At 41.9% G+C, this 11,452-nt stretch overlaps 1 protein-coding gene across 1 annotated transcript in view; it reads right to left on the bottom strand.

Annotated features, from left to right (window-relative positions):
- The window catches only part of rnf38 (ring finger protein 38), a 25,453-nt gene that overhangs the window by 5,034 nt on the left and 8,967 nt on the right, over positions 1–11,452 (bottom strand). Inside the window, exons 3-5 of the mRNA XM_005944867.3 lie at positions 7,036–7,097; positions 555–757; positions 74–446 (exon numbers count right to left, since the gene is read on the bottom strand). Coding sequence (XP_005944929.1) covers positions 74–446; positions 555–757; positions 7,036–7,097 — 638 coding nt within the window. The remainder of the gene's footprint in view (positions 1–73; positions 447–554; positions 758–7,035; positions 7,098–11,452) is intronic.

Genomic DNA, 11,452 nt, shown 5'->3' with positions numbered 1-11,452 from the left:
CACACACACACACACACACACACACGCAGCTTTCTATCATTTTCCACAGAAAATAAAATATTTGCAGACTGACCTGTTCATGCAAATCCATTACCATGGCTCCTTGTTGCTGTTGCGTTGAATGATGCTGTTGCTGATGATGGTGGTGGTGATGGTGGTGAGTGGCCGGGTGCAGTAGTCGCGATGATAGGCTGGGGGGATGGAAAGCTCGAGGTTCCTCTGAACCTACTCCTCCACCCCCAGACGTAGGAGGCTGACTGTAGGCGCTGGGAGTGTGTGTTGGGTATGTCTGCGGAGTGGATGGATGGGGGTTGTGGTGGTAGTTTTCATCCTGGAGCTCGGATGGTGACAGACGAGATATGGGGCCTTGGGTGGGGGGGTGGTGATGAGGAGGCAGGTGGCGAGAGGGTCTGGAGAGACGGCCACGCTGACGTCTTGCTGGTGGACTAAAAAAGGGATAAATAAGAGTTTTATATCACAGACCCTGAGGTAAGTTGTAATAGTGGAAGTGTAAAAAAAATAAATAAATAAAAATCTGGAAACTGCCACCTTACCTGCGTCTGTGCCGGGCTGGAGTGAGGCATCTCTCCTGGTGGTAATGTGAGTGAGGATGAGACTGTCTCCGACTTTGGGGTCCTGATTCCCAGGGGCGGATGGGAGGAGAAGGGGTGGATGGTGGGGGTGCAGATGAGGTTAGCTGTTCCAAGACGGACTGACTGGACAGCCTCTGGCGCTTTGGACTGGGGCTTTCCTCAGTCTGTAGAGGGAGGGGTGAAACACGGAGGAGGAAAGGGGAGAGGGGAGAAGAGGAGAGAGGGAATGGATATTGTGGTCAGTGACCCATGGAACTCATATCAAATAAATCAATTTCACCATGCTTTTCAGTCCCTCTAGCCTACAATCCATACCATCACATTAGACATTATGTTCCTTTGTGACTAACGGTACTTCCTGTATATTCCATGCGAGCTTACATACTTTGCATGCGTGCATCTGTGAAAGAAAGCATATTACACCACCAGCTCTCGAAGGCCCTGAGGGTTGAAAGTCACTTCCTCTTGGCGCGAGGAAATGCAAACAAAACAAGCACTCACAAGCCCATGTGCGAATTACAAGAACACTCCCTAAATTGGATAGCTTGACAAATTCTTTCTTGCGAAGTCAAAAAAAGTCAACGATACATACACAAAAACAGAGACATAGCTCAGTTTATTAGTCATCCAGGTTTAGACTGACTAATAAGTTATACACCGCTTCAATCCTACCAACTCATCTGTGAGTCACTTCACTTACTGTCAAACAGTGACTCGCACGCTTAGCACTTGGTGAGGCAAGAACACACACATATCCATGTGTCAGTTCTTAGTCACTCTTTTACGAGGACCTTTGCTGTGCTCTGAAGAACACATGGATTCTTTAAGAAACACCACACACACACACACACACACACACACACACTTCCCCATAGTTACCCTCTCAATGCTCCCCCCCTTTCTACTTATTTGATCCCTGCTTCCAGCTCCCCTCTTCGTGGGAGAGACACGTTGTTAAAGTGTGATAAAAATGACTCAGCGGCTGTGACTTTTTAGCACACATACACACAGACACACACATACACAGCTCAGCAACCTTGAGAGCAGTGTGATAGCTAACAGGAAACAGCTGGAGAGCAGACTGCAGAAACTCACACACACACACACACACACACACACAGTTATGGAAACGCCTGCAGACATGCGCAAATTCACATTCACACATGGGCAGCTGCCACCGTTTGAGTTCTACAGCCTATAAAGAACAATAGCTTCTGAAGTTCTTTAGAGGCAAACTCTGCTGTTCGAGAAAGAAGAAAAAATGTTCAAAATGTATTCTGACTGCAGGCCCAAACAGAGTATACACTAATACTGCCCATAATATTGAATGTGACCTGGGCTTGACAAGTTTATGGGAAAGGCAAACAATAACTACTGCCAGGCAACAAGAATAACAAAAAAGTCATCTCCATACATCTCCATATGTTTAACAGAAATGGTGATGCAGGCCGCAGTTTTGAACTTAAATAGTTTGACCATAAATACAAATACCTTTAAAAAACAACAGTTTATTGGTCAGCTCCCTTTCATTAATCAGAATGTTGGTGATTCGACTCCTAGTCTGCATTAGGGCTGCCACGATTAGTCGACTAGTCACGATTACGTCGACTATCAAAATCGTCGACGACTAATTTAATAGTCGACGCGTCGTTTGAAGCTTTGTAAGGTTCCAAAAGACGCAGGAATAAGTAGTAGGATTTAGGAGTGTAATAACAGACTGAAACAGAAGATGGCAGCACTGCATGTACAAGGATGCCAGCTGCCGTTAAACCTCGAAGAAGGAGAAGCGGTGTCCGGTATCGTAGCTGTGTCAGGAACCGCATCCTCTTGTGCCCGCATTTGTAGGCCGATTACGTTACAGCAACACGACGAAGACTGTCCAAATTTGAAGACTCCGACAAATGAGCCCTTCATTTCCCCAGATTTGAAGGATGGGTCCGGGTGTATACTTCGTGGCCCAACCTATCCCAGAATTCATAGCACGGCCCAGCTTACTTTCCAACAATGGCGGCAGCTAGTTAGTTTTAATATTACTCTTGTTATACTTTCTGTGTCACAAAATAAACGTATGACATATTTTCAGGTGAGAATGTAGCTGTGTAAACCTCAAATATCTGCTCAGTTTATCAAGACACCACATATTTTCAAAAGCGCTCCAACGTTTTCGGAGACGTCTGTTACGATAGCTAGCCGGGGTTCAAGGTTCATCAGAGCCGGTGAGAACACCGGACTCCTGGCAAATCGTTTTCAAACCCACCGCCGTCTTTTGCTACTCAGGTTAAACATGATATACAAGTCACTTAGATAACTTAAAAATGTTATTGTTTGGCTTTTTTCAGTATTGTATTTGTTCCTGAGTAAATCGGTTTGGCTGAGATTAAAGTTATAGTTTTTACACAGCTGAATAAACGTCAAGCAGACAACTGATTATCAGAAGTGTGAGATGCTCGAGAATATACTCCGGTGTCCTGTTATATTTTAGATAGCAAGGAGCAGACGGCTGAGTTTATTAAACTCCACCGAAACAATCGGCAAATTTCATTAAAATTTAATAAACTAACATCTTGTCTTTATGTGTGTGTGAATGCATCTTCTATAATCAATAAGACTAGAAAAGCACCATTTAAATGCCAGTAAATTTTTATGAAATAGTGTGCAGGCGTGATTACTTTACTGTAATCACGCCTGGTAAAGTTAGTTCTTTACCATCCCTAGTTACAACAGTGTTTACAACAGTGTTTACAACAGTGTTTACAACAGTGTTTACAACAGTGTTTCTGCCTTTCATCACTGGAGGGCTGGTCTGTACAGTAAAAGCTGGTTAGCACCGTCATGTTCAAATGCAGTCAATTTAAATCACATGTAGATGGTAACCTGTGTAATCTCCCCATTAAGCATATTTGTTATTTAGAATAGTCATTTCTTGAATATTACATAAACTGGTACCAATATATCAAAATTTTCTATTCTGCCCAGCCCCAACACTAACTATGGTTCCTTTAGTATTGCACGTACAATATTATATCAGCGGACTGGAAAGAAGGAAGGATATTTGATGAAAAAATATATAAATAAAAAATAGAAATACAGAAATGAGTGTGACTTTGGTATTTGAATCTGTCCAATCAAAGGGCTAGAGCAACGTGAGAGAATCAGGGCCCCAAATGAGTGAAAAAATGTGGATTTGGGTGTGCCTCTTCAATTTTTTATATGTTATGTGACTCACCATACACCTTATCATTTGGGTCCAAGATAAACAGAATACAAGCAAGTATGTTGTAACTTCTTTTGAAGCCATGTGATAGCTGAGCAAATCCTTTCCGCCTTATCCCCTGTTAAAATTCATTCAGATCTCTATTTTTAAGGGTTTTCTTCAACAGGTAAGGTGGAATGAACCAAACATTTTGAAAAATAAATACATGAATAAAATGGACAAGGCGCTTTGAGATGGCTTTTGCTTCAGTCTTGTTTTTGTATTACTACTCTGTAAGCCGTTTTCTAGAACACATCTCGTATTCGGTGCTGTAATGAATTCAGTTTATCTTCAAAGTACGAAATTTTCTTTCGTCAAACAGGCGAACTCGAAACAAACTAAACAAATAAAAATATGAGCCTTGACATGACGAGAAGACTAAGACTTCAGTCACACAAATATGTTTTCATTTTAAAACAAATCTCTGTACATACAAGCAGTGTTTTAGAGTTTTACAAATAATCTCTTGTCTGTACTAACAAGGCTATGAAGGCATATTAAAATGACGACACACATGCATGCTGGGCATGATTGTGACACTGTAAACAAGACAAAAGGGATTTTGGCTTATAGAAAAAACTACAATGAACGAAAAGCAAAAGGTACAAGAAGAAAGGACCTGGACCAAAGATGAGGAGTCGCAAAGCAAATATGACAATCTATTAAAGCAGTACCATAAGCATCATAAATTGGTACAGGAAGAAATGGCAATGGGGGGAAAAAAATGCCCACACAAGAAGGATGAAATGCCTAGCTATAATGTTTTGACCCAATTTAATTAGCAAACAAAGCTCAAACAGAAACGTAAGTCTTTTCTGCCTGCTGTCCAGGCTAAAACATAATCCCAGACTGTTTTTGAAACTAAAATCTGTGTTTTTAAATTCTTTTTTAGGATGGACACTTGGCATATATGAAGTACACATTAACAAATTAAACTTATTCCCACTGCTTTGCTTTTGAAACACATTTTTAATCACATTTAAAAGTCAGCAGATTCTTTCGGGAGACGCAACACAACATATGTTGAAGTTCAAGTTGGAATCGGAGTGAAACAGTGAGGATAGGTTATTTGTTACATAAGAAATGAAAAATAAGCTTTTCTCCATTTCATTTTATCAAAACCAGCAGAAGATACTACAATACACCCATTACGGCATTGGATGGAGGGCACTAGTGGTCCACCCCCACCCCACTCTGAGACACTAAGCTCCTCTCTTCCAACCCAACACCCCACAACCTCTCTACCAGCCTCGCCCCAACCCCAAAACCCTAGGGACATCTACTGTGCCCATTTTCATATCTAAGCCAGTCTCCTCTACTCCCCACCCTTCCGAATAACCTCCTACCATCCCCCCTTTCCTTCCATCAGATAATCTAAACCAATCTATGATCGCCTCTTCATGTGCCCCCTGCTTTCTCCCTGTCTGCCTGCCCTGTCCAAGACCCTTGCTTAAAACATGAGGCCAAAAAAGGTTCTTAGACAGGACATACACATCTTAACAAATGCAGACTATTGCCCATTACTATGAAAGTTTGATGGGCCTGTCTACCCACGTTAGAGGGAGGGGAGCACTGCCAGACAAAGGAGAGTGTGTGTGTGTGTGTGTGTGTGTGTGTGTGTGTGTGTGTGTGTGTGTGTGTGTGTGTGTGTGTGTGTGTGTCCTAAAGCAATGTGTTATAATGTGTCCTCATGTTCTAATTGAGTGCCCGAACTTGTGAACTTATACACAGACACACACATCTGGTCCAAAAACAAAAGCTAGAAAATATGAGAAGAAAACATTCTGACACAAACAAACTGACACACTGTGACAAACTGTGAATCCATCTATGGCTCACACATCCTCCTATTCCTTCTCACAGCATCCACAGCATGTTCACAGACCAGAGTGGACAGACATCCTGAAGCAGAAGTGCAGACACACCCTTCCACATTCTCTTTCACCATGTCTACATTTGGGGTATGCATGTATCCACTCTCACCCACATACGTATAGCAACTCTGGCCAACAGCTGTTATGGCTTCACTGTCTTTGCTGAGAACCAAAATAAAAGAGAGGCCCAGAGACTGCATGAAAATACAAACCTAAAAAAAATACAATAGAGACCGGGTTTCTCTTTCCTGCCATGAGAGTCTGTTCACGAATTTGCACACTGAGCAAATATGGTCATTTGCTTTTACAGATTCATTAATATTTTGCAGACATGCTCCCACTAGCACTCAAACACTTCTCCCTCCCCCACTTATTTTCTTTCCATCAACAAGATTTCAAAGCCCATTTTGTTTCCTCTGCCACTGTTCCTCCCTTCCTTCCCCTCCTTTCGCTTCTCTCACTCCAACCAAGTTCCACAGCTGGAGGTGAAATCATTAGCAATACCCCCTCCCTGTTTTTGGCCTCGCCTCTCTCCCTCCCCTCTTTTCCTCCAAGCTTTCTGCAACACCTTCCTCAGCATCCTGTCTCGCCTCTCCTCCTTTTTTTACCCGTTTTCCACTTCATCTGTTAGCTTTTAACACACAACTTCACTTGTGATGATGACTATCATTTACTCAAGTACACTTGTATACTGAAATATTATCAGTAGCACACACACAAACACACAAGGTTTTTGTTTTGTTTTTTTAAACTGGTAGCGCAAACATATAGTTTCTGAAACAAAAAGGATACGCACCCTTAGCAGAAAAGGGAAACTGTTTTTAGTGAAAACACTGCAAATAACGGAAAGCGGCTAAATGCAATATCCAGTAATCAGATTAATCTGCTGTAAACAACTGGACATCAGCTGGTTATTCAAAAGCATGGTATGGTATGCTTCATTACACAAAAGTAAACAACAAATACATGAAACAATGACAGCCTAACTATTTGTAAAGAATAAACTTAAACAACAATCTGCAGTCCACTCTCACAGATGTATAATGTGCATACAGTTATGTACCACCTCTTAACATACTTTGGCATTTATGAAATGTAAAGCAGAGGCACTGCTGTTTGAGTTTCTCAAGGAGGCAATTGGAGGCAAATGTCTACACAAGAAGCCTCGTTGCCTGCTGCTGAATACTAAACACCATCAAGCACTTCTCAGAGCTAAAGCTTCATCTCTGGGAGAGGGCTCATTAAACCAGTACATTTTAAAAGTTTTTCCATTTTCCAGAAATTCTGTGAAAACTTTAATAAATGTCTTTCTTACCTTATCGCTCTCCTCTCCATACGCATGGTCTGGGTGGCAGTGGTAGGACCCGCCAGAGGCTCCTGTACAAAGAAGGAAAGAACATGTAAGGCTTGCTACAAATCTTTCGAAATGAGTAGTTTTTCCTTATTATACCACTTTCAAGTCCATTTGAAGGTCACAATTGATGCCCCTGCATGGTCACAACAAATGGAGGGCACTCAGACATCCTTACTAAGCCATCTCTACACTCCTACGACTCTTTTTCCCCACTCAGACCCTCTTGGATGCAAAAAAAAACTACAGCAAAAAGTCTTAAATTGCCCAGAAATCGCCATCATCTGCGCTTGGTAAGTTTAACAAAATTGTATTTGAACAACCATTATCATGCCAGGCTAAAAAGTTTCTCTATGTATTTCTCATCCAAAAATACAGAAGCAGCTCATTTCCCTAAAAATACAACGCAAATAGGCATCAGTTTTTCTTATGTACACGGCCATGAAAGTTATTTTTTTTCTGCGGTGTACTGTGTATCATTTTATAATATAAACTACAACATAAAAGGAATACCTTTTGGCGTTATTGACATTATAGCCATTGTTTGGAGACCTCTGTATTATCTCCATTTAATCCCTTTGTTGTTATTATTCTAACCCAACTTAAGGCTTTATACACAGCAGCAAAAAACAATGACAACATGTTTGTTTGTGAGAACGCTTGCTGACCGTGTGTACGGCAAAAAAGTGACTGAAACACATATGGCATACTCTTGTCTCACATCAGAGGCAGTAGATGTAGGCACACATGCAAAAACACACACACACACACACAAAATAAACACAGTAATCCTGGATTAGAGAAGCTTTCTGATGATACCGCCGCTTCCATCACAGCTAAGACTTTTACTCTTTTGTTTTTCAACAATCCTTTCATCTTTTTATTGTCTTTCCTATTTATTCTGGCTTTTATTTTTCCTTTGTCGTGGGGACGTCTCTCGTCTGAGACGTCCTCACCACAGATGGTGGCAGTGGTATACACACCAAGGGTAAGCACTCCCAAGGGCACTCCAGACAAGACTACCTTTTCAATAAAAATGAACGAATCAAAAGTAAAAAGAAATAGATGCACAAAAAAAAAATTTACAAAGGTGTTTAAAAAGAGAATTTTTCACCTATCGGCTGTTTGTTTGTGGGATTTTTCCTGCTTACAGCCAGCCTCTTTGAAGAGAAGCTATGACTGACAACAAAGGGGGGGAAGAGACAGAAAGAGGCAGAGTGAGGTTTTCACAACTGAATTCCTCAGTCCTTAAAAAGCATTTCCTTTCATACTTCAATCCCTAGAGCAGGACAAATAAATGGATTGAAAAGGTTGAAGTAAGTAAAGCTTATATTAGTGTAGTGAAAACCAGGCTAAAAGGCTATTTCCACTGAGATGATTTGGGACGGAATACTGGTGAAGTATTCAGGGAGCTCGCCGGCTGCATAGCGGCTCGTCTCTGCAACACTCATTCACTGATCACAATAGGCAAAAATCCAGCTCCCTCCCTGAATGTGGTCTCACTTGCACATTGTCAGAATCCTGTAAATTGACTCAGAAACGAGTCATTCAGTTAGAGTCACTCTATAGAGCACAACACAGAAGCTACAGAGCAGGTTTAAAATGTTGCAGTAACATCGTGTTCACTGTTGGACTAACAGACTGTGCACAATCTTGGTTCTGCTGTTAGGGCACCGAGAAAAGCCGAATGGTGGGATTTGCAGTATGAATTACAATGTGCGAGGAAATGGCAAATTATTCGACAATATCTAGGACGTTTTAGACAGTACAAAATGGATTTCATGGACACTGAACTACTGTACGAGGGACTTTGTCACATGAACCTTCATTGGCAAGCCACGGACTCTGCAAAGGATGTGACCTTCTTGAATCACCTTTTCCGTGTCTTCAGTCATTTTCGCAAATCCAATGAAGTCCCCAACTCTTCTTGGCATGTGAGGAAGCAGTGGGGTTGAACGTTAAACTGTCTTTGCCCCACCAAGTAAAAAGTCTATGACAAAGAAATGGGTAATATAATCAGCTGCTACTCAAGTAAGTCTCCCATTATAAATAAAGATATAGATAAGTCCAATTTTACTGTTTTGGACTGCAGTTGGTGATGGTTAGTCTTATTCTGCTGTGGAGACTTCAATGAGATTGTTGCAGCAGCACATGAACCAGTTCTTCACCTGGTTTGAGTGGCCCTCCCAGCTCACAGCAATTTTCCAGGGTAAAACAGCACCAGTCCAAGATAGCAGAGTTGGTAGTCAGTTGGTGACAATGAGCATCTTCGGAGAATAATAATATCTTGGACTAAAACAAAAGCAGTCTGGCCAATGAAGCAGTCAGTGTACAACTACAAGAGGCTAGGGTTAGCTGGAAAAACAGCTAACCTGGTTAAAAGCATAATGAACCAGTATTTGTGAAGTAACATTTACATACATGTGGGAAAACAGCAATAGGCTGCAAAGATTTCTAAACTTAACTTTCAGGTGATTTTGTGTTTAAAAGTGAATTTTGCATAGCTATCTGAACAAGAGGAAGTCGGACACAGTAAGATATTTTGTTGCTAGAATAATAAGGTCAACACACTGCATCATGATGGAGAATTGGGTTTTTTTGACAATTAAATATCTGCCGTGTGAAGCAGATGATATGAAAAACTATGACTCATAATACTAAAGACACAAAGTACTGCTTTAGAGCACCACAATTCATCTCTTGTCTCTTTGAAAGTCACAAAACAAACTTTTGAAAAAACTTTTAAAAAAATGAACTGAGTGTGCAGTAACCATTTCCTGCTGTGTGAAATTTAAAAAGGTCTTATCTAAATGAAGGAAAAATGATTGCAAGCAATGCCAGCTTAAGTAACTATGTGGAGAATGAATAGTTTGCAGGCCCCGCCTTCCCCGTGGCTGCAGAAAATTGCCATCGACTTTAGTTGTTTGTTTCACGAAACCAGCACAACAATGTTGGCAGGAGAGGGTGAAGGAGGAGAGAGAACGAGAGAGAGAGAGAAGTGTGGGTGACAAGAAGAGGGCAAAAGGGAGGTGCAGAAGAAGAGGACAGGGCTGGAAACATGCATGAAAAGGTGAGACCACTGAGGAGGAAAGGGAGACAGGAACAGACACGGAGTGGAAGAAAAACGAGTGGAGGGAGAGAGAGAAAGAGAGAAGAGCCAGAGAGAGGGAACAGGGTGGGGGTTGTGGCTTCCCCTCTTGACTGCTATTGATTTTCTGTAAGCCTCAGAGTGCATCAGCTATTTCTATCCATTTCCTTCACCTCTCCCTCCCCTTCTCATCCCTCCCTCCCCCCCCCTGCACTCAGCTCAGACACCCTCCTTACACATCCTCCTCCTCCTCACACTCTCCATCACTTCATCACCATCCCTCCCAGCCACCGATCTATTTCCCTATCTGCCGGCCTGTCTCCCTCCCATATATTCCTGAAGCTTTATCGCACGGCACCCACATTTCCTTTTCTTGCCCTATCGCACCATCTCTATCCATGATCTCCATCAGCCTCTCTCTTACCGTCTATCTTTATTCAACTACATCTTCTCGTTTCATGTCCAAATGGAAAAACACAGGAGAGAGTGGGTGAACAGAAATGATAGATGAAAGGATAGATGATAGATAAGCAAAAGGTTTACTTAACAAATCACCAGCTCAACAGTAACAACCAGCCACAGAAGGCTTGCTGCAGAACTTGTATGCATTTACATAGCATTCACAGAAAGTAAGCAAAACTGAACATATGTATATCACACACATACACACGCATATACACACCTCTCACATCACCCCGCCTCCTGAACACATGTCAGAGCACACTTCACACCCTAGCGCAAAGCAGTCAAGTAACAAGCTGATATCCAAGCTTAAAATAGGCGGGCATGTAACGCTTGCCCAACCATTACCTGCTTCACACGCGCTTCATGGCAAAAGAGTGTGTCACGTATAGAAATGGGACTGATTCTACCGTTCTCCCACTTCATTGTCCTCCTACATTTCCTTCCTCATTATCTTTCTCATTATCTTTTTTTGTGTGTTCTGCTGCAGTCCTTGAGGTTGCTCCTCCATCCTGCATTTCTTCTCAAGCCTGAAAATTTACATCCCACAGTCTGCAAGCGTGTGCAGGTGGTTGCACATAACATACTTGAGTGCGAACTTGTTGTGAATATGGGCAACAGTAACTCACACGTCTATGTTCTTTTTTGAAACCTCATCTCTGCATGCCTACATCAGAATATTATGTCGTGTATGTATAATAAATAGTGTTTGCTGAAGCATCTTTCAATGTTTTTGGATTTAAACTTTTGCCATGGTGAAGTTTGCATGCCTTTGTGTGTGTGTGTGTGTGTGTGTGTGTGTGTGTGTGTGTGTGTGTGTGTGTGTGTGTG

This window comes from Haplochromis burtoni, unplaced genomic scaffold, assembly GCF_018398535.1.
Source record: "Haplochromis burtoni strain Fernald_Lab_line unplaced genomic scaffold, NCSU_Asbu1 Contig_421, whole genome shotgun sequence".
Taxonomy (NCBI): Eukaryota; Metazoa; Chordata; class Actinopteri; order Cichliformes; family Cichlidae; genus Haplochromis; species Haplochromis burtoni.
The sequence above is the reverse complement of the archived record's forward strand: the minus strand, read 5'-3'. Positions and strand labels throughout refer to the sequence as shown.